This window comes from Podarcis tiliguerta (assembly GCF_965153285.1).
Source record: "Podarcis tiliguerta genome assembly, chromosome: 3".
NCBI classification, from domain to species: Eukaryota; Metazoa; Chordata; class Lepidosauria; order Squamata; family Lacertidae; genus Podarcis; species Podarcis tiliguerta.
In genome coordinates this window covers 45,545,023-45,569,458 of record NC_139536.1, presented here as the reverse complement: position 1 = coordinate 45,569,458, position 24,436 = coordinate 45,545,023, and the positions used below count along the sequence as shown (strand labels likewise).

The 24,436-nt window shown below is 40.5% G+C and overlaps 1 protein-coding gene across 2 annotated transcripts in view; it reads left to right on the top strand.

The window, feature by feature from the left end:
* SLC35F3 (solute carrier family 35 member F3) overlaps positions 1–24,436 on the top strand; it is a 97,255-nt gene that overhangs the window by 3,499 nt on the left and 69,320 nt on the right. The window contains exon 3 of one of the 2 annotated variants that reach the window (XM_083433911.1): positions 683–703. The exons of the other annotated variant lie outside the window; for it this stretch is intronic. Within the exon in view, the coding sequence (XP_083290037.1) occupies positions 683–703 (21 nt within the window). The remainder of the gene's footprint in view (positions 1–682; positions 704–24,436) is intronic. 2 annotated transcript variants of the gene reach the window in all.

The window sequence follows — 24,436 nt, the reverse complement described above, 5'->3', positions numbered from 1 at the left end:
CCAATACAGTATGTTAATTTTGGTGCTAAGGTATAGTTCTTTATTTCTTAATACCATTAATGTAATAAAGTGATTAGGCTTACTCGTGATGGATGGGGTTAAATCTGTACTTGTGAGAATATAATAAAGAATATATTGAACAGTCACTGGGGAAACCCAGCCAGATGGACGGGGAATAAATAATAAATTATTATTATAATAATAACAAATTATTATAGGATTCTTTTAACAACCACCGCCACTAGTTAATGCTGCTTTTCCTACCAGATTGCAGTCCTATTCCCACTTACGAGGAAGTATTCCCCATTGAATTTAATGGGACTTCTGAGAAGAGTTGTATTGGATTGTGCTATAAATGTGTACAATAATCAATACAATGTATTACACTACACTGATCATGATTCATGTTTTCATATTTCCAAAGTCTGACAAAATATTTCTCTAATATCTCAGGGCACTGATGGTTGTTACAGTGTGCCCATTTTGTGTGTTTATCATACAAAAAGACAGGAAGGTTCCCCCTCCCGCTCCATTTTACGAATCATCTGTAAGGGGTGCCAAACTCCATGTTATGAATTTTCTGCATTTGCATGGTGACATCACAATAACATGCCTCCTGAGTTGTCCAGGAGGAAACATATTCATTCTTCTCATTTTTCTTTCTCCAAACATGTTGGTTCAGAAGACGCCATGTTACCAGGAGGTAAGTCTGGATTTCTGCATTCAATAATGGTGCAGCTTGGTTGTTCAAGAGCCCATCCTGTCAGCTCTGAAATATGGAAACAGGGCTTTATTCAAATTTAATAACCACTCAATCCCTTGGAAAATGGCTTGTGGAGTGTCGCAAGCTTCTGTTTTGATATCTGCATGGAGTCAGTGGCTGAAACTGTTTAATGTTTTGGAGTTGGATGTCATTAACATGCTGATGATACCCAGCTCTGTTTTTCTATCAAGATCCAGGAGCTAAAGCTCTCCCGTGAGCCAGTGTCTGGCAACTGCAATGGACTAGATGAGGATGTATAGGTTGCAACTGAATGCAGATGAGGCAGAAGTGATGACAGTTAGGGGTCCTTGGAGAGAAAAAACCCAGTGATGGGATTTGCCTTCTTTTAATTGAGTAGTTGTACATTATAGGGGATCTTTTCAACCCTTTCTTAGTTTGGATTCTAAGAATTCTTGGTTACTGCTTCTACCTATCATTTTTACTGCGCCCTTTCCTGGTGTACAGGGACCTGCCCAATATCTTACACACTATTTGTAATATGAATGGACCACTATAATGCGTCCTGTGGCATTGACCTCTTGCTAATGCACCATTTCACTTATTTGAGGGAGTAGGGCAATGGAAACAGATAAAATCTGTGTAATTGCTGGACACTCCTGGCAAAGATGAGTCCATAGGAGAGTCTGAAGCTAGCTAGAATGAGTTTAGAGCAGGGGACTGACCAGCAAGGAGTTTGTACCCACTTGAAAGCCATAGGTCAGAAAACAAAAATAGTCAGAAACAAGTCTTTCAGTACCTTGGACAGGCCTCAGGGACGAAACTCAGGTGGAGACAACTTCTTTTGAGAAGGACTAGTTGCTGAGCTCATGTAGTTTTTCAGCTTGACTACCACCTCACCAGGCTCTGCCCCCTTACTGGAAAATGGAGATCCTTTAAGGAGCAAATCTCTGGCCTGGAACCTGACATTTTGTTGTGTCTCCGTTGCCAAGCACATTGCCTGTGGTGGCGAACAGATGGCACACAAGGCCATTTGTGTGTGGGTGAGGAGCAAGGATGCTGGTTCTGTGATGGTTCCTGGATCCTGGACTATAGTGTCTGGGCATCCTGGCTGAAGGGTTTTAGGCAGGGGTCAGCAAACTTTTTCAGCTGGGTGCCGATCCACCATCCCTCAGACCTTGTGGGGGGCCGGACTATTTTTTTTTGGGGGGGGAATGCATCGCTGAATGAATTTCTATGCCCCACAAATGACCCAGATGCATTTTAAATAAAAGCACACATTCTACTCATATAAAAGCACCAGGCAGACCCCACAAATAACCCAGACATGCATTTTAAATAAAAGGACACATTCTACTCATGTAAAAATATGCTGATTCTCAGACCATCCGCAGGCCAGATTTAGAAAGCGATTGGGCCAGATACGGCCCCTAGTTTGCCTACCCATGGTTTTAGGTTCAAAGTGTCAGATTCCAATGGTTGCCGGACTCAGCTTGAGCTTCAGTTCCCAAATCTGGTGTTTGTGTGGGTAGTATTCCTGACTCATCTGATCTCTAGCCCTCAAAGTCAGTGCCCAAATTGCTTTTGGTAGTCTGGATCTTGACCATTGCAATGACACTGACAGATTTTTCTTCGAGCCATAATTAAAGGGGCTCACCTTGGCCTCAGAAGACATATAAAATCTGTACCCTGAATAAATCTGCCAGTTGACTATGATCTTCAAAAGAGGCTTCCCTTGCCGGGTTAATTTTCACTTTTTGAGATGTTGTAGAATGAAAGTAGAGACATCACCTTGGCAACAAAGGTCCGTATAGTAAAAGCCATGGTTTTCCCAGTAGTGATGTATGGAAGTGAGAGCTAGACCATAAAGAAGGCTGATCGCCGAAGAATTGATGCTTTTGAATTATGGTACTGGAGGAGACTCTTGAGAGTCCCATGGACTGCAAGAAGATCAAACGCATCCATTCTGAAGGAAATCAGCCCTGAGTGCTCACTGGAAGGACAGATCATGAAGCTGAGGCTCCAATACTTTGGCCACCTCATGAGAAGAGAAGACTCCCTGGAAAAGACCCTGATGTTGGGAAAGATGGAGGGCACAAGGAGAAGGGGACGACAGAGGACGAAATGGTTGGACAGTGTTCTCGAAGCTACCAGCATGAGTTTCACCAAACTGCAGGAGGCGGTGGAAGACAGAAGTGCCTGGCGTGCTCTGGTCCATGGGGTCACAAAGAGTCGGACACGACTAAACGGCTAAACAACAACAACAGAATGAAAGTCTTGAGGAATTTTTAGTGGGTTGTTTCAAAATGCTCCTTTCAGAGGTAGAATTTTCTGTGCAATTTGTGTCTATTATGTAATAGCCCCTAAGCCAAGAGAGTACTCACTCCCCTGAGATGTGGTCATTTGTTTTGCATGGTTCTCAAAAAAGGAAGAGGACTGCAGGCTACTGAGGCCTCTGAAAGACACCTCCCATGACAAGCAGCCCATCATGATCCTTCAAGCGCTCCCTGGAGAAAATCTCAGAATGTTGGGAACTATGCCCATGTACCTGCTGCCTCCAGCAGGGTGTGTAAAATATCACTACCTCAACTCCATGGCCCTTTAACCCCACTTCAATAACTAATCAGTTTACAAAAAAAAAAAAAAAAAAGTTAAAGGATGCTCCAAACATTATTTTAAAGAGATGAGGTAGATGAGGTTTTTTTATGGGAAGCTGGTGTTACACAGTGTCTGAAAGAAGGCGCTGGCTTTAAGAGGAATGTGAGGAAGAAGACTAAGCATTTAGAAACAGATATGGGTTATTTGCTAAATAGGTACAAATTAACTGGATCTCAAGGAATTTATAAACAACTAGAATCCAAAAGAAGGGATTTGAACTCAGTGAATAAACCACACTATGGCTAGACTGTTATATTTGGGACAAAAGTTATATGAATTTTCATTGGCTTGGATGTCATTGGATTTTATTGGATTGGAAACACCCAATTAACCATCTTTTGATAGCTTCATCATTGCCAGGCCCTGGAAGGATCGTACTAACCTATATGCTACATTGTGGGAACAAAGAGTGTGGCAAATGGCACTTCTAAAGAAACTCAGAAGGTAAAAGTGGCATAGGGACAAAGGAAGAAAGGCACCTTTGTAATGGTTTGGTTGAACTTTATTATTTTCACCAGTATTGCTGAACATGGTTGTCCCCTACCCGTAGGGGCATATACCCACTACCAGGCATCCTAACTGTGACTGAGCATGTTCAGGGTGGCATCTCATTTGGTTGTCTCAACCAACTCATGGCTTAACCTAAAAATGAAAAATAAGAACATAAAAATTGTTTAAGATCTATTACATAAAGCAGCATGATTTGCATCAACAAACTTTCCCACAGGCCAGTTTTGGGGGCGGTGTTGAGTTTCGTAGCTGTCTATTTACAAACAATGTTTTGGTTTTGATTGAGATTGTCTATTTTGTATGTTAGAACAGATAGAATTGTAGCGTTGGAAGGGCCCCTGAGGGATGAAACCTGCAACCTTGGTGTTAACAGCAGCATGCTGCAACTAACCAAGCTATCCAGGCTGTTTTGAAACTTAATAAAAATATAGTAAAAGGGGGATCAATTGTTTACAAATGAAATCTGTCTTATCCTGATATCATTCACAATTTTAGAATTTTGCACTGGAAGGGAGGGATATTCTAAAGGATTGTGAGTGGCTGTTTTTACAGAGTGCCTTGATGTGTACCTGTAGCTTGATGCAGCTGATATACTGGTTTTGTTTATCTGACATTGTGAAGGAGGAGGTGTTGAAAGTGTGCTGTGCAGGATTTTATAATTGTTCATAAAGAGTTACAGTTTACTAAAAATGTTACTGAAAGATGCGTAAGAATTTATAACTTCTTGGATAAATTGTTGTCTGCTTTGTTGGCAAAAACTGGCTTGCTACTTGTACGTCTGCAGTAATTACTGCCTTGCAGGCTTTGTTCTTTCAGTCTTAAAATGAGTGGTACCTTGTCTCATGAATGGCCTTATTGCCCATTAAGAGAAATATCTTTATTGGTGTTTCTGCCAGATTGGACCTTATGGGAGGGCCAGCTTCTGAGCTAGTTGTTAATGCTCCTTTCTGACATGATGACTAATAGTCCAATTGACTTCATGTTGAGCGACTGTGGGTAGACTTGCCGAAGTAAGAACGATCACATCCATGGCTCAATTATAACCTGCTTTCTGGGATTTAAAATTTGTCTTTGAATGCTAATTGTAACCAAAGCTTAATGTGCAATGTTAATTCTCCACAGCAATATTTTAATGGCATCTGTTTCTTGGAATCTGTTGAATTTTGCAGAAGTTATGACTAAAGACAAGGTAGCAATGCTTTTGAATTTACATAGCTTTGAATTCAAAGCTATGCAAATGTTTGATCATATTGTTGAGATATGTTTTGCATATTACACCTGAAAAGTGCTGTGTGTTCTGAGAAAAACAAAGAATCACCTGCACTTAACCACAACCATCAGAATGACTATGCAGAAATTAGTGTGGGAAAAGCAATGTTCACTTTTCTGTGATTACACAGCTATAATGTACAGAGACTATACAGTGGAATGCAGAGGAGGGGAGCACAGAGGAAGGAACAGGATTGGGAACAACTGGCATTGTGGTGCAGTTGTTCTGCAAGTGATCACTAACTTGTTTGTTTTGAGTTGTTGGGGGTTGGATGAACTGTAGACTAGAAAGGGTATATGTGGCATGCTCAAGTATCAGTTGTTGGTTTTTTTACATTAGTTTGGGCTGTAATGAATTCAGTTTGTGAGTTGGGCATAAATAAGTGGCAACATATGTGATTGTTGTTTATATGGGTCTGAGCCATCTGCTTCCAAAACTGGTCAGTCTTCTGTGGGGTTTGAAAAATGTTTTATCATGCTAGTGGTCACTCAGACTATAACTCAAAGAATGCAAATTTTCTCTAAGAAACCACTGGCTTAGTGTAATATACATGGAGGGAAGGTAATTTAAAAAAAAAAATGGAATAAATTCAGTCAAATTTTATAAAGGAATTGGCATGTTATATCATACTTCTTAGGATCCCACCTGTCTGGTCTTTGACCACAATAAAGATAGATTGAAAGATTGATTGGGATCCACCAATCAATGAGACTTCCAAGTTAAAATGTTTAAAATTGAGGTATTAAACTAATAGTATTTAATAAGCACAGAACAATCATGGTTCAATTTGTGTTCCTTAACTACTTTCTGTCACATTCCTGGCATGTACTGTGCCCACTATTTTGCATGTAGTAGAACATTAATCTGATTGCTATCTAAGCAAGTAAACATGATAATGGCATGAAGCCTCATAATATGATTGCACGTTAAAACTTTGAAGGCTATTAGAAATTTCTTTATGAAAAAGTTTTCACAGTGTGCATTGAATTCTGGAGACTAGCAATTCCCTATTAGATTGTTTTTAAACTGTAGGTCATGCAGGGGATGGAAGTAATCTACACTGGTCCTGAGAAGCAAAGGGCTTCTCCATCTGCCACCTGTTGGAAAGTAGCCTGCAGGCTGTTGCTGATCTATCTGGGAATCTGATAGTTGTAGGGAATGCAGAAATTCAAGCACTGTGCTTTGTGTGTGCTTTTGAATACACTATGGTTTCATTGAGGACCTCTTCAGATAGCAGAAAAAATGTAGCTGCCTCCCTTTCTAGTAATGTTCTGCCATATTTTTTTCCTCTGCGTATAGCTCAACTGTGTTAGCTTATACTAAACTTAAGGGTTCTTTAGTGTACGTATTGGGAGTTGTCATAGAGATATTACTCACTTTTATTATAGGTTCAATCCTAAATATTGTTCGTGTGAGTAAGTATTTTTGGGTGAGGTATGCCTTTAGCTATGTCAGTATTATGGCTCAGATTACAGACACAATAAAATAAGGATGCAGAGGCTGGAAAATAATGCAGCTGTTTAGAGTAAGCAAGAGGGCAGGGAAGAGCTTTGAACCATCTGTTCCTCTTCTGCATACCTTTGCTTGCTGCTTGAAGATAATGGGCAAGCATGGGCCATATTTTTTCACTTGGGGGTTCCATTCTTCTTCATGAGCAGTGTGAGCCTCCGGATGTAAGGCTTCTTATATTGCCAAAATAGCACCATCCATTCACAAGAGGGGAGGTATCAGCAAACATGAAGTAACTTGGCAGAAGTTTAAAAAAAAAAACACTTTGAGAGGGGAGTGTAAGGATAGAGAACCCCAAACAGCCAAATTAGACCTTTAAACTATGGGACACTGGATGAAGGGACAGAAAACCAAGGAAAGAGTTCTGAAATCCTGGAAGAGAACATGGATGGGCGCTTGAATAGTACCGCTTCATATTGCAACATTTTCTTGCAGGTCACACCTATACTTGTTTCTAATTGTACAGGTGTTGTGAAGGGCAGAATACAGGATGGCCCAGAAGGAAAAGCAGAGAGCTTTGGATTGGCATGCAGTAGCTTGGAGTGTTGTGTTGCCAATCATAGCATCATTGATGGAATATATGAGGGGCCTTGGGATGCTGCAGTCCACATTCACAGTGCCAGATCATAGCCTTTGATATCCCAAGCCTTATAAGGTATGGTTGATGGAGCTGGATATGTTTAGCCTTGAAAAGAGGAAACTGAGGGGAGATAGGATAGCCATCTTCAAATTTCTAAAGGGTTGTCACATGGAAGAATAGAAGCCGGACCAATGATTTTAAGTTACAAGAAAGAAGATTCCAAATAAACACCAGGAAGAACTTTCTGACAGTAAGAGCTGTTTGACAGTGGAACGGACTCTCTTGGAAGGTGCTGGACTCTCCTGCAAAGGTTAGGTAGTCATCAGTCATGGATGCTTTAGTTGAGATTCCTGCATTGCAGGATGTTCGACTAAATGACTCTCAGGGTGCCTTCCAACTCTACAATTCTATTATTTTATCTAGGCTTTCATAACCCCCAGGTTTGATTGTTGTAATGCACTGTATGTAGGGCTGCCCTAAGATTGGCCAAGAAGCTGAAGCTAGTGCAAAATTCAATGGCTTGAATACTCACTGGGACAGAGTGTTGCCACGATGCTGCTGAAAGAATTGTACTGGCTGCCAGTTAGCTACTGAGCTTAGTTCAAAGTGCTGGTACTGTTGTATAAAGCCCTACATAGCTTAGGACCAATACACCTAAATGATCATATCATCTCTTATACACCAATCTGATCACTTCATTCTTCAAGAGAGAGCCTTCTGCAGGTATCTTCTCATCAGGAAATCTGCATGATGTAGGACTTGGGTCTTTTAGAGTCGTGGTGCCTACCCTTTGGAAATCTCTTACTACCTGAGAAGTATCTTCTCTGTTGTCCCTTTGGCACCTACTGAAGGCTTTCCTTTTCAACAAGCCTTTTAAGTGCAGATTCTTATCCCAGTCAGTCTCTTTGCTGAATTTTAAATTGTTTTTATATGTGTTTTATTGTTGATGTTTTTATTGTTAGTAGCTTTGGGGTGTTGCATGGATGGAGTTCCTCAGTGAAATGAAATCAATAATAAAGTACTGCCTTTTACTGTATTAAAAATGGTAAAACTTTTACCATGGTATGAGTTCCTTTTCCTCAGTGAAAGAGGAATGCCTGAAAACAACCAATAATGAAATTGTCAGATATACAGTGGTACCTTGTGTTAAGTACCATCCCCCTTACAAATGCTTCGGGTTACGTGGTCCACTAACCCAGAAGTAGATGCCTCTTGTTGCGAACTTTGCCCCAGGATGCAAGCAGAAGTCGTGCTCCGTCGGCACCATTAGCAAAACCGCGCCTCATGTTATAAGCAGTTTCCGGTTACAACCGGACCTCCAGAACGCATTAAGTTCATAACCGAAGGTACCACAGTATAAAAGTTTAGTTTTGTGTGGGTATCACATACTCTGTTGCAAATGGAGCAGTGCTCAAAGCCAATTCATTTTCTAAGACTAGGAACTGCAAAACAGATAATCATTCCCAAACTATTCATTTTCCTTATAAACTAACTCAGTGGCTTATTTAGGCTCCCTAACAGTAAGAAGGAGTCCTCATGGAACAGTGTGGGTGGGACTCAGTGGAGGAGCATATGCCCGCGCTGCCCAGGGTGGGCATGCTCCCGAGGGGGCCAGGGCACGGAGGATGCCCTCCCAGGTGCAGGATAGCTACTCAGGTGCACAGAGTGGTGCACGTGCCGTGCAGCTGGGGATGGAGCGAGCCGCCGATGGTGGACATTCGGTGCACCGCTCGCCTGCAACTCCCAAGCCCCCCCCCAGCTGTCAAAATGAAGGGGGGAATGCCACCAGCAAAGCAGCGCAGCTCCCCCCCATACTCTGACGGCTTGGGATAGACTTGGGAGTCGCGGGCGGGCGGCACACCAAATGTCACCCCCCTCAGCGAAGACACCTGGGGCGATTCACCCCCACCGCACTCTCCTTCCTCCACCCCTGGTGGGACCTCTAAGTAGAGAGGAGTAGGGTTGCAGTGTTAGTCATTTTGTATTACCGCAGTCCTGATTCCTGCTCAGTAGTGGCACCCCAAGTTTGGAATTCGCTCCCTTCTGAGGGATGAATAGTGCTGATTTGGTTGGGTTTTCTGTTTCAGTTAAAGACCTCGCTATTAGCCCAGGGCCTTTACTGGAGTTTAGTTTACTGTCAGAATGGATTTCAAGTATTTATCCAGTTGTGATTTGTCCACCTACATTTGATTGCACCATAATATCTCATAGCAGCTATAAGTCAACAGGGTAGATAGAGTATGGTACTGAAGGTTAAAAAATATTGTAACCATAAAGCAACAGGTATAAATGATCAAGGATATGCAAGCTCCATTGTAATATGCAAATATGCAAAAGAGGAATCTTAGAATCAAAGAATCATAGAGTTGGAAGAGACCACAAGGGCCATCGAGTCCAACCCCCTGCCAAGCAGGAAACACCATCAGAGCACTCCTGACATATGGTTGTCAAGCCTCTGCTTAAAGACCTCCAAAGAAGGAGACTCCACCACACTCCTTGGCAGCAAATTCCACTGTCGAACAGCTCTTACTGTCAGGAAGTTCTTCCTAATGTTTAGGTGGAATCTTCTTTCTTGTAGTTTGGATCCATTGTTCCGTGTCCGCTTCTCTGGAGCAACAGAAAACAACCTTTCTCCCTCCTCTATGTGACATCCTTTTATATATTTGAACATGGCTATCATATCACCCCTTAACCTCCTCTTCTCCAGGCTAAACATGCCCAGCTCCCTTAGCCGTTCCTCATAAGGCATCGTTTCCAGGCCTTTGACCATTTTGGTTGCCTTCCTCTGGACACGTTCCAGTTTGTCAGTGTCCTTCTTGAACTGTGGTGCCCAGAAATGGACACAGTACTCCAGGTGAGGTCTGACCAGAGCAGAATACAGTGGCACTATTACTTCCCTTGATCTAGATGCTATACTCCTATTGATGCAGCCCAGAATTGCATTGGCTTTTTTAGCTGCCGTGTCACACTCATGTTGGCTCATGTCAAGTTTGTGGTCAACCAAGACTCCTAGATCCTTTTCACACGTACTGCTCTCAAGCCAGGTGTCACCCATCTTGTATTTGTGCCTCTCATTTTTTTTGCCCAAGTGCAATACTTTACATTTCTCCCTGTTAAAATTCATCTTGTTTGTTTTGGCCCAGTTCTCTAATCTGTCAAGGTCGTTTTGAAGTGTGATCCTGTCCTCTGGGGTGTTAGCCACCCCTCCCAGTTTGATCCCCATCATTTCTGAATTCATTTCTGATCCCCATCATTTCTGAATTCCTGTTGTTCATATTGCTACCCTTAATATATATGCTTTCCTTGCATCGCCTTCAAATTTCCCATGAGACGGGATTCACTGACTTGTTAAAAAGTTCTTCACTTTCCACCCTCAACAAGAGAATTGTGAAATAATGTAGGACAGAGCCTCAAATGTTTGTTTAGTGGTGCATGCCTTGTTTAATGTCTCCTAGAAGAAAATGTTGATGTGCTGTTTCTACAATTCTCTTCCACTTTTTTGTTTGAACTAATATAATTTAATTCAGTTATGTTTTGTTTTGGATTGAGGGTGCAATCTCAGGATGAGAAAGGGGGAAAGGGAACTTGATTGAGCTAGTGTGGTGTAGTAGTTTAGAGCGGTAGTCTTGTAATCTGGTTCGCATCTCCGCTCCTCCACATGCAGCTGCTGGGTGACCTTGGGCTAGTCACACTTCTTTGAAGTCTCTCAGCCCCACTCACCTCACAGAGTGTTTGTTGTGGGGGAGGAAGGGAAAGGAGAATGTTAGCCGCTTTGAGACTCCTGAAGGGGAGTGAAAGGCGGGATATCAAATCCAAACTCTTCTTCTTCTTCTTCTAATGGCAGCCCATCAGTGTACCAAGAGCTGTATAAGCTCTTTAGTCCCATCAATTAGTCCCATTAATTCATTTTAGTCCCATTAATTCATTTTAGTCCCATTAATTCACCCTTGTGGGAAATTAAAACCACTAAAGAATTACATTATTTCTATGGCCTTTTGCAATTTCTGATCAGGTCAATCAGTTGATTACTTTGGAGAAGAGTGTTAGGTTAGTAATCAGAAATAAGTTTATTAAAACATGTTTAAACAATTTCCCCACAAACTCAAAGCAGTTTACACTAAAAACAGCAACACAAAAACAAGCAAATCAATATATGATTGCTTAATGGTTTTGTTTAACTGCTTGGAAGATTCTGGTGTGTGAAGGCATAGGAGTCTTGTTGGGTTTTTTAAAGTTACTTGCCAAAAATGCTGTTAACACAAAACACTGGAAATCTAATGGTCTGTATCAAAACTCATGTGATTGAAAAAAGCACTCTTGATAGTAGCAATGGACAAGCTAACTGTATTGTTATGATTCTGGAATGATTTTGCGAATAATGAACTGTTGTAGCAATGGGATGCTTTGGCGACTTATTGGAATAATTACTGTAATTTGCCTCAGCTCAATAAACACCTCTCTTTCTGTCTTGTAACAAATACAATATGTAAAATAATGATAGTTTTAGATGATACTCTTTTTGTTTCTTGTTTATTATTTTGTTTTGCTTATTATAATGGTCTCAGACGTGCTTGCTGTTAAAAAGGGGGAAAGTAGATGTGCTCAGTGCTTTATAGACATAAAACTGAGTCCACTAAGTGATACTAGAACTTTGCCCTTTTTGGAGGGTGGGAGTCTCACTTCTTCTATTAATAGTATATGGTTGAACATTTAACTTTTCTTTGTTTCTTTTTTACTAAAAAGGTTGTGACAAACTGCTGTAGCGAATCTAGTGACCCAAATCTATAAGCAGCTGGACTAAAACAGGAACAGATCATAGGATGGGGCATGAAGTGCAGTGATGGTTTGTCAGAGGGCCAAACAAGATGTGGCATTAAACATATATTTGAGTTTAATATGCAAGCAGCTGCTAGAGGCGGGCTATTAATTTCTGACATTGCAGTGTGTCAACCTCCTTTTTTCTGTTACTATGGTCCTGACAAAGCTTTGGAGCTACTATTTGTGTTCAGAGAAAATCTCCTGCTGGCAGAAACACAGAGCTTTCATGATAATAAGCAAAATGAAATATTTGTGAAATTTTCTGGTGCTCCTCTCAGCAGCCCTGGCTGGCAGCTGACATATTTATGTCCCAGAAAGATGACCCAGTGTCTTTCAAAGGGGCATTCTGTGACATAAGCATGGCAGCTACCAGCCAGATCAGCCTTCACCACAAAATAGGTGATGGTGGGGGAATCAGAGAAAAATACAGGGCAGGTTTGTTCCTCCTTTTATCCCTAAATCTACCCCAAGCCCTATGCAAAGACTTCCAGTTACGCAATGAAGCTCCCCCCCCCCACATGTGCCCCTATGTCCCCAATTGGCTGGGGGGAAGGTCAGGAGAACAGCACATGGGGGAAGGAGAGAGGGGTTTCGGTGGATCTGGATGCTTGTGCAGCTGGAGCATTCATCATGATGCAACACAGCATTCCACCCAGTGTTTCTAGAAATAGACAGTACTCTGCAGATAATTCATTCTGGGGATACTCGCTGGTATAACTCTGATCTGTATTAATGTAAAGCTGATTTATTGTCCATAGTCGGCTGCAAAAGTATTAAAAGTGCACCTGCACACCATTATTCTTATTGCTGATGGATTGCAGGATCTCTGCTTGTTTCGTTGTACGTGGATTATTTTAATCTTTTAAAAAAATAATCAGTTTTTTTAAAAAAGATTTTTTTAAAAGGAGACTTCAATGAAGCTTAAGCCACAAAAATAAAATCTTGCGTTCACAACATGAGAGTTCAGTATTCACATCTAATACTAGAGGTTGTACATAGGTATGATTAGCCATTGACAGTCTTAATCACCATAATTAGTCGAATCCCATTTTAAAGCCACCTTTACTGAGTCTACGCCATTTCTATATCTTGTGTTAGCTAATTCTGTAGGTATGCAGTATGTAATGAGGTTCTCCCTTTTTTTGTCTGTCATGAATCTGCCACCCTCAGTTTCATTGGATGATCCCGAGTACTATATTAATTTCTCCAAACCATGTATAATTTTATATATTCCTGTCCTTCCCTTCTCTTCCCTCCCCCCAACCCCCCCCCCATATATTCCCAAATGCTGTGACCTTTCTCATAGTGGAGTTATTCCAGCCCCTTGAGCATGTTGGTTGTCATTTTCCACACCTTTTCCAGCTCTGTAAGAAACTTTTCTTTCCAGGAAAGTTTTTTGTTTTTACAAAACATGGCTTGTTTAAAGGAGGTGATCAGCAGAATGGAAAGGGGCTTTTAACTCTTTCTGGGCAGACAGTGGCACTGAGACCCACCTGAAAGTTCCGCAGGTCCACTGGTGCGTCCTGGTCTACTGTTTGAGAAACACTATTTCCTTAATATGACTTTCATTAGTGGAATATTCATTTAGTGTGGATCCTAGTACACATTGTAACCAATTTTTTTTAAAGGTGCAAAGGGAAGTTTTCTTCTTCAGAGTGCATATATACAAATGCTTTTTCAAAAATAAATAAAAATTAAAAACTTGCTCTTCAGGACTTTAGCTGTGCATGAGGCCCCATTCTAAATCCAGCTTAAAATCACAAGTTCTTTAGTGAATAATAGAATGCCAGGATCAACTTTAAGGACAAACAAATGAAACCAAACAGAAAAAAGCTGGGTTGATGTGGCAACCTTCTGGGACCTGCAGCAGGAAGCTGGTGTTTGAGTTTTTATTTTTTTCTGCTGGTTGGTGGATGAAAGTATAGTTTTGTTTTTTGCCGTTGTGCTGCCAGCATTGTTATTGCTGTTAGGGGTAGGGTTTGTTTTTTTCTGTTCTATTTTATAATGTATTTCTGTTCTATTTTATAATGTATTTATGTATATATTCTTCATTGTAAGTTGCTTGGAGACATGTTAGGTGGCAAGGGACAAATAAATTTAATAAAGAAATAAAACTTAAAGTGATATGGAAGTCTCTAAATAATGGAAATTCAGTAAGCTGAATACTTCAATGGGCATGCCTCTCTGATTTCTGCTACTCTATTTTTTATGGTCTCTTTTCAAAATTCAAAAGGATACAAACCTTGGCACACATACCCTGGAGTTAGCCCCGCTGAACACAGCAGAGCTTACTTTTCTTGGTAAACATGCATATGATTGTGCTATTAGAATATTCCTCTTCAACACACTTCCACCAAAGGGAAAATATTATGAATAAATGTAAGTGTACTAGAATTTCCAGGTCCATATCCCTCAGCAGTTTATATGTTCTGGCTGCCTTTCTGCCTGTGCTAGCCATTGAGAGCTTGTTCCTAAGGCAACTACAGCCAATTATTCCCACCCAAAGTACCTTTAAAATATCTTGAACTGTGTTGCAGATCAGTCTCCTGAGTGCATTTTTTAATGGATGTGCAAGATAAAAGCAGACTTATCTTCCTGCATTCATGAAGCAATCATTTCTACTTTAAAGAGCAGTAGTGAACAATAGTTTATGCAAAAGAAAATAAAAATGCTTTCTTCCTACTCCTGGCAAGGATGGTTAGACTGGGTTTATCTTCGGTCTTTGTGCCAATGATTGGGAAGGTATTTAAGCTCAATTTATCAGTATTATTATTATTTGTATTCTTTTATCTGCCCTTCATCAGAGAGTCCTAGGGAGGGTTACAGCTTATAAAAACACAATGCAATGAAACAATAAGCAACAACAATGCCACCCATGACCCTAAAATAATACTCCAATACAACACATTACAAGGAGGACAACAAAACCAATTTTTCAATTTTCAAAGGCCAGGGATAAAGTAGGGCATCTTCAGCAGCTAATGGAAACAGATGTACCTCTGTGGGGAGATCTCCATTATTTTGGTTCATCACCAAGAAGGCTCTTTCACAAGTCACACACACAAACCTCTGCGGGCTTGGTGGAATTACCAGAAGTGACTCCTCCACTGATCTTAATTCCCTATAGAGAAAGAGGCACTCTTTCAGATACTTGGGACCCAATTTTTTTTAATCCATAAGCACTAATGTGAACACCTTGAATTGGACTTGGAAGCTGTTATGCAATCAGTGTGGCTACTTCAGAACAGGTGTTATATGCACTCTTACAGATGCATATATAATACATAGTGGGAACTATTTATAGAACCATACCTAATCATTCTGAAATCTCAGACCACTATTAAGTCTACCAGTTGGCATACTCACAGTGAGAATCTGGTTTCAATTTTCGAATAATGGATTATTTTTACTATTATCTACTTATACTAAATAGAGGAGGTAAGCCACATTTAATGAATAAACTAGAAAAAAGCATTTCATATTAAGTAAGCTCATGTTACTCACTGAAAAGGCCATGAATGTCTGTTGGGAAATAAAGAGGCAAAAGGGTAAACAGAGGAAATGAATGAAAAAGACAGATGTAGGATAAAATCTAGACTAAAGCAGGGAAAAATAGTTTCGTATACAGTTCTTCTGCCTCTGTTTTATTTTATCTATGATATAAAGTGCAGTACAGGTCTCTTCAGAGTTCACATTACTAAACAGTAACATTGAGTTAATGATTTTAGGTCCTGATCTTAATCTCCCTAATCAGTCAAAATTTACACTGAGATTTTGTAGAAGCAAATGCAACAATGACTTGGGCTCAGTGTACATATGTTAGTGGTATGGAAGCTGCAAAAGCATGTGTGCAACAAAACATGACCACATGTGCAACTGCATAAGCTTGGAACCATGTGGACTACTCCAAAGTTCCCTGTTGCCTTTGGACAGAAAGATTACCAGTCTGATCCCTCCAAGAAACGTATGGCAGCATACGTAGGTTTAACCCCTTTTATTTCTACAACAATTCTGTGAGGTAGGTTCGGCTGAGACATAAATGACTCATAGTCACCTAGTGAGCTTAATGTCTTGAGCAGGGTTTGGGACGTGGTTCGACGGACACAGTTACCACTGTACCACATTGTCAAGAAACAATATCACAAGGGTCTTTAATTTTTTTTTATTTGCAACCTAAAGTAAAAAATGGTTTAACTCATTAGATCATCATCCTACAGTATGCATTCCTTACGTATTTATTATATATGTATATACCTTCCTTTAAGAAAGTTCTCAGGGCAGCTCAGTGGCACTGGCAAAGCTTTGTCACTCGGCCAAACCATATCTGAGTCAGGAGATCCATGAGTGTGTGTGTCCTTAAAATAACTACAACAAAAAACCTCCTCCTCTCGTATCTGCTTTAAATTTTGTTGCCGTCACAGCACTGAAGGGGATGTATGTTTAACCTTTTCTTCCTGCAGCATTTTCCTGATCTAAAGCTCACCCTTTGAAGCTGCTATTAGCCCTGCTGGGGGCAGTCGTGGTTGGCGGAGTGGCATAGACCTGCTTTCTGAACACTGAACTGACAGGAACTAGTGTCTCTTCCCATTCCTGAAAGGGGAAGGTGCAGAAAGCTCAGTGTGGTGCTGTTGCAGCAGCAGAGCCATCCTGGCACTCCTACCACCACACCTGCACTGTGCTGAGCTCCCCATGCATCACTCCTCTCCCTCTCAGAAACCAGCACTGACACTTGGTATTTAGAAGGCAGGTAAGCAGTGCTGCCCCACCAATTGCTACTGGAAAGAGACATAGTTAAGATAGAAATACCTAAATATTTTCTGCTAGATGACTAATAGCAGCTTGGGAAAGTGTTCTCGTTCTGGAAAATGGCATAGGCAAAAGGGTTAAATACCATCACGGGAAATTTAAACCAATTTTTAACACATTAGGAGACCCATTCATGGATTTCCTGCATTGCCTGTGGCTTGAGTCTTTATTGGCAGAATTGCTCTGCCTTCAATGAGAGCATTTTGTAATCACAGTCCCAACTGAAGAACTGGCTGATTTCTTTCCCCCATCCTAATTGCTACTTTCTTTCCAAGGTGGAAGAAAAATCAAGTAACTGTGCAGAACAACTACTTCTCTACATGGTACATAAAGTTTCCTTTCCTTGTATAGTTGCTTTTAAATTAGCCTTTTCCTCCAGTCTCAGCAGTGAACAAGACAACTTCAGCGTGAAGTTATTTCAAAACACATTTTAATTTTTTGACTGCAGTTTTTAAGGGGAAATAAAAGCAGACTAGAAGCTGTGGTGGAAAAGCCCGTGCACTGTGTTTTTAAAACAACCTTTCTTCTCCCACCCTTTTTCATGGAGGGGCCACAAGGACAGTGGTAGAATTTGCCTGCTTTGCATGCATGAGGTTCCAGGTTCAGTGCCCGCCATTTCCAGTTTGTTTGTTTGTTTGTTTGTTTGTTTGTTTGTTTGTTTGTTTTTAAGGCTTACCTAGCAAGTGATGGGAAATACCCTGTTTCTGGAACCCTGAAGGGCTGCTAGCAGTCAGAGTAGAAAATGTTGCACCCAATGGAGATATCAAATAACCTGGGTTAAGACACTTTCTTGCATTTGCTGTGTTCACCAGCTCTGTAGAATGGAGATGGACAATCATTGTCATGATGCAAACCACTAGCAGTGATGTAGGCAGTGACTTCAAGGGAGAGATGCCGGCTCAGGAAGGCTGAGATAAAATATGTATTTTTATGTTAATTTTTGATAATAAAAATTGTATTTTCAAATATATTTCAATATGAATCTAAATACATATTTCCATGGGATTTTTTTAATTTTAAAAATTGCAGATTAATATAGAAACAAGACTTACAAATGAGCACATGCAAAACTGACATGAAATGGAAATACAGTGATCTGTCCATCCCTGTGTCCAGCAAAAGAAGGTAACCTAGGAGGAGTATGTAAGAACTGTGTTAGCACCAAACGCTCAGGGAAGAAGTAATTTGCTCCCTTGGACCTGTCCAGGGTACTGAAGGAGCTGTCTTTGATTACTCTTGTTTCCCCGATGTCACGCTTTCAGCTTTAAAGTGAGCAGACAATTCTAGCTCATTGGCCTCAGACTGTTCTCTATCCACTGCCAGACTTTACCTCCTTCAAACCTCATGTTAGATTCATCTTCAGTAGGACTGGACAATCATAGACCTGCTCTGTATCTCTAGAGTCAGCTCTTCAAGTTAAAGAAGGACATTTCACAAGTGTTAAAAACTTGTAGGTGTGATGGGCCAGGGGTGCCACCTGTTCACTTGAGTTATAGTAGTAGAACCAGAAATGCCTAAATTCCTGGGTTAAAATCAAGGTGGTTTCCTTGATTAACAAACATGCATGTGCTTATGTGCATCTAAGGTCAGATCAAGGACAAAGGAAGTTCTTATGGTTGCCCAAAAAGTGGGTTGTGAGAGCAGAAAAACAGTGACTGTACTGAACTTCTATGCTCTTATTTGAGGTAGAAGAGATATTTAAACCCTAAGTTCTCGTGGCCTCTTTGGATTGTTGATAGCTTACATTAAATTACTCAGTTAACAAATAAGAATAACATCCTTGTTTCCATCATGGGGCCTGAAAAGCTGTGTAGCAAAAAGGAAGAGTGAATTATTGCAGTGACAGCTGGTCGTCTTCAGGTTTTGGGGTTGTTTTTTTTACAAATGGCCTAAAAATATTCACATTAAGTTGTACTAAAACATGTACTAAAGAGCAACTACTCTTAATAAAAGGCTTTGTGGCAAAGTTAGTATGATTCTTCACTGAACCTTATGTAATTTCTGTCTGTGTGCATAGCAGTAACCTACAATGGTTCACTGAATATGCTAAGCACTTGCAACAATGGACTTGTTTGTGTGAATTCTTCACATATAATTTCCACTTCTTGGTGGTTGAGTTAGTATTAAACAGATGGAGGGCTTAGGTGCAGCAAATGTTTAATGCCTGCAAGGTCCTTTGGATGTATGCTGAGCACTGAACAGGTTTCTGTGTCCAAAGAGTACATGAGATATAGCTTGATCAGCATAGTGGTCCAGTCCAAAACGGAGGCTGTAGTTCAGTTCTGCAGTGTCCTGCTTCCAGCTGGTATCTTTCTTTTGAGGAACAATTCTCTTCATTTGCATTTTAGTCTTTCAGCATTAAATTAGCCCTATAGGAAGTTGTGACCAGGAATCAGCTTTGAGGGCTCCCAGCTGTTCCTGAGGAAACAGCATGGGATATGACACAGGTGGCCACTTTGGAAGTGTGGAGGCAAATCATTGAAAATTAGGTAGCTTAACTTGTGTGAGTGGAAGTGCTTTGTGCTAGCAAAATGGTATTTGGCTAGAACTGTGTTGTATAAACAATAGCTTGATCTATTGAGCCAGTGTGGTGTAGTGGTTAAGAGCGGTAGTCACGTAATCTGGGGAACCGGGTTCGTGTCTCCGCTCCTCCACATGCAGCTGCTGGGTGACCTTGGGCCAGTCACACTTCTTTGAAGACTCTCATCCCCACTCACCTCACAGAGTGTTTGTTGTGGGGGAGGAAGGGAAAGGAGATTGTTAGCCGCTTTGAGACTCCTGAAGGGGAGTGAAAGGCGGGATATCAAATCCAAACTCCTCTTCTTCTATAAGTTTGTTCTGGTATAAGCTTTGGTGTGCATGCACACTTCTTCAGATACACTGAAGCAGAAGTCACCAGATACTTATATATAGTGTGAGGGTGGGGTATTTCTCAGAAGGGTAGTAGGAGAGGGGTGATTGGCTCAATGGGTATGGTAAAATGGGTATAAGGTGCTACTGGACAATTTTTTATTTTTATTATTTTTATTTTGACTGTGTCAGATCAACACAGCTACCTACCTGGATCTTGATCTGTAAGCCCTTTCATTTTTATTGTAGCTTGTACTCTTTTAATTATCAGATTAAAAGGTTGGACTATAGATGCAACAGAGATAAGGAGATGCAATACGGGAATCAAAAGGGATCTGTTTTCAAGAAGGACAGCAATAAAGAATGTTTGCCTGTCTTTTAAAAAAAGGCAGAATGTTTCTGATTATCTTGTTTCTTAATTGAGGAAAATACAGTATTATCTGCATTTTGATTCTTATATTCCATGCTGTCAAGCACAATCTGGCATAGCATTGAATAAAAACAGCACTCCCCGCCCCCATGTTGTAGGAATGCTTGCATGAAAAACGTTGTTTTAGATCAATGAGGCTTATAGGCTAATGAAAGGTCTACTTGGCCTACTTGGCTATGACCACTCTTTTGTCCATAACATACATTAAAAGACAATGAATAGCCCAGTAGAAATAAGTCTCCCCAGTGATGCAGTGGGATAGTAAACAATCCAATCCACATGTAACACTAAGCCATGCCATGGCTTAGCATAAACAGGCAAACAAGCAGGTTCCCAGAGAAAAGATCATTACTGATTTGTTCTTTCTTCAATGTCATGCGGCTGTAAAATAACCTGTATTACATCTGAGTCTGGGCTTATCTCCAGACAAACCATGAGAGGTGGCCAAGGTTTGTCCTATGACTTACCTCTTGTGGTTTGTTTGGGTGAGAAAATGCTCAGTACCGATTTGAGTCCACCACCACTACCTCATCAATACAATTGGATCCCTGGATGCTTTAAGCGGAAGTTCAGCATCAGCTGGAAATGTTACTGGAAGTGGGGAATTATCTCAGTCTTCACATAAATTGCACATACTCTAATGATGTTCTGCAACACAAGCAACAAGTATCTTGGCAAAAAAAAATGCAGTCTGAAAAATGATCACACCCTACTGAGTGCAACAGAGCTTACTTCCTAGTGAATATGTTTAGGATTGCAGCCAATGTACTACAAGGACCATCTCTGCAATAAGAGCTGTGCAGCAAATTCACAGTAACAACTAGTGCCAGTTTAGAGAGCTCTCGCCAGGATGAGTCCTTTGTAGATTTCTGTGGCAATGTTAGGAACAGAAAATTAGGAACAATTTTCTGAGAAGTAAAGATTGTGTCTGCCCCATATTGGCAATACCACCACAAGCAGCTCTGCGGTGGGAGCTAGGGCTTCTGCTACCAGGCTACTTCACTTCTTCATTATTTTTCTTTTGGTTGCCTTGGTTACTACAGTTAAACTCATTCTAGGTTTATCAGGCATTCTTACCTCTGTATCTTTTTGTTGCTTTTTTTAATCCTTGAAGATTTTGTATGGAACAATCCTATATGGGTTATTCTTGCAATAAAATTGGAACATATTTGAGTAGACAAATAATGTTTACTGATTTATTCTGATTTCTTGTTTCTCTGTCTTCCCAAACTTGATTTGCCTTTAAGAAACTACTTTTGGAATAAATAAGCTTCCATTGGGGAATAAAAAGTTTACAAGGTTTAAAGTTTACAAGTTTAAACTACGTGTTGTTGCTTAGAATAGGGTGATGCATGAAAATGTTGAGAACTGTAGCTTTGAAGAAAGTATATTTATTTTATTTTAAAATATTTCAAATCTTAATCATTGCTATGAAAACACACTGGGAGAGATCATATAGCAATGATTAAGATTTGAAATATTTTTTGTATTACTGCTGATTTTGTGTTGTTATCTGCCTTGAATGCCATAGTGGATAATCTGTCTCCATTCATTTCTAAGAGACAGGACCTTGAGGGTGGTGTTGGAGGACTGACTCAGAGAATTTCCATGCCAAACACAGACTGAAAAATGCTTGGAGCTGTGCCACCCAAACTCACTCTCATACCTTACCCCAAAAGGGACGTTCAATATTAGGTAAGGTAAAGGGACCCCTGACTGTTAGGTCCAGTTGTGGACGACTCTGAGGTTGTGGCGCTCATCTCGCTTTACAGGCTGAGGGAGCCGGCGTTTGTCCTCAGACAGTTTTTCCGGGTCATGTGGCCAGCATGACTAAGCCGCTTCTGGTGCAACGGAACACTAAAACCAGAGCAGCGCATGGAAACGCCATTTACCTTCCCGCTGGAGCGGTACCTTATTTATCTACTTGCACTTTATGGCATGCTTTTGAACTGCTAGGTTGGAGATTCAAACCGCCAACCTTCTGACTGGCAAGCCCAAGAGGCTCAGTGGTTTAGACTATAGTGCCACCCGCGTCCCATCAATATTAGGTTATAGTTATCCAAATCAGAGGAGTCCAAATATGGACCCCCAAATATTATGTATTCAACAAAATGTATATAATACTTGATAGAGGCCACATCATTGACTCTTTCAATATGTAAGGTACCAAGTCATTACTTGCAGCAGCATTTGTTACTCTGTACCAATCAAAATAGCTCCAAGCAATTTTACTTGCATGCCAATAACTCTGATCACCACAGTCCCTTAGCCTGAGGACCAAGATGTGAGAGCTCCACTCTAGGTTTTGTTTTGTTTTTTTAAAAAAATAAATTATTATTTGAAGTTTGTGTTTGATAACAAACTCTTTTGTGACACTTGATTTTATGAGTAGGAAGACTAATTTCCATTTGGCTCTTTATCTTACCCAAAGTCCTTGGGATTATATGGTCTTAAAATCTAAGTAAATAGATCCTTCACCTCTTTGGTCATGTGGTAAAACTGATTACTTCAGGGAATGCATTAAGCTTCCTTTCTTTGTATGTATTTGGAGTTGAGATGCCTCTTCTTTCCAGGTGGGCATAACAGAGTCTGCTCTTACTCTCCCCCATCTCTCCCCACCCCAACACTTTGAAGTCATACTGCTTGCTTCCTCCCCACCCCCTGCACTTCAGGCACTGACTCTACATATTCAGGTTAATGAAGGAACAGTAGTGTTAAATTATTGATATACTTCATGCATGAAAATTAATAAAAATTACAAGAATTACAATAAAAGTTGCAAGGAGGAGGAGGAGGAGGAGGAGGGAAGCTGATCTGTGTACTCCCAAATGAGAAAAAACTTTTGGAAAGGCAGCTTCTGAATCTTTGGCAGCAATCCATTTTAGAAATTAATTTTTAGGATATTTTCATTTGAAATTCATGTTTTATTATATGTATAACCTGGTTAGGGCAAGTTACAGCAATTTCACCAAAGCCAAAGTTTTGCCATGATGCATACTCTAAATTCTTATGCTTCGCTTCCCCTTCGTTTTAAAGCAAACCTTGCAAGGACTGACTGAAATCAACATCTCAGCATAACTGTTTATATAAGTAAGCTGAGGGATGAGGCAGAGCTATCCAGAGCTTCTGAGGAGCAAGTTCAGTCTTTGCACTATACAAAACTGATACATTCACTGCAGTGCAACTGTTGAATCCACTGTGTTTTGTTGTTGTCACTGTACATGTATAAAACTATACTTTTAAAATATACATCTTAACTGACCATAGATTGTAGGTAGTTTGTGGGCAGGTGTTTAAATGAGTGGAATTGAAGCAAAAATACATTTTTAAAAATCACAAGTTGTATGAGCTAGCATAAAACAAATAAGCTAAGGGGGCTGAAGGCTTAAGCAATGCAGACATCAGGTAAACCTCAGGTTCCCAAACATTAGTTGCTTCTACCATCCACTTTCCATTAAATTTAATGAACAATGATGCCTTACCCTTAATAAGAGAATGAAGGTGTACCGCTGTGCCTACCCTCTGTCCTGCTGATGAGAATGATTTATTACTTCATGTTGTGTCTTGCCAAGGTTACAAGAAGTTACCTTAGAACTGAAAAGAAAAGGAGTGAGAGAAGGCAAGGGGAGAAAAAAAATACTACTAAAATTCTGAAGTAAAATCATTTACAATGCAAACTTACATTTGTTGATTGTGCAGAAGGACATTTTATACTGCAACACAGAAGCCCAGTAACACACCTTATTTACAAGCTTTGGCATATCTGGAGCAAGATAAACCATGAGTCCAGGTTTGGATGTAACACTAAGTCAAACCATGGTTTATCTAGTGTGGCAGCAACAAGACTGGGGAGGAGTGCTGTTTTAGAAGCAGTTCAGAAGGGGAAATCAGAGATGCTCTAAACTATGCTTTAAGATTATGGCTTGTTCCAAACATGGTGTTGTACAACTGCTAGAGTTGGTGTTCAGGATTTGAGTTAGCCAAGAAGTTTTATTAGCAGTTTTATTACCAGCAGAACAAAGAACAGCAAAGCAGATTTTATGTCCCTTCATCATTGGAAAGCTCTTTGTCAGCAATGAACAAGCCCCAGACCACATTCCTTGGCATACTCTGCAGTCCTGAACAGCAGTAAGATTTCATATCAATAATAATAAGCAAGGAATAAACCACAATTTCTCCATTAAAGAAGCAACAATTTTAGTGCTTCAGGCAGCTTGGAAGGAAGGGACACAGACCCAAGGCTTGTTCATATCTCTGCTTATTAAGCCAAGATATAACCATCTT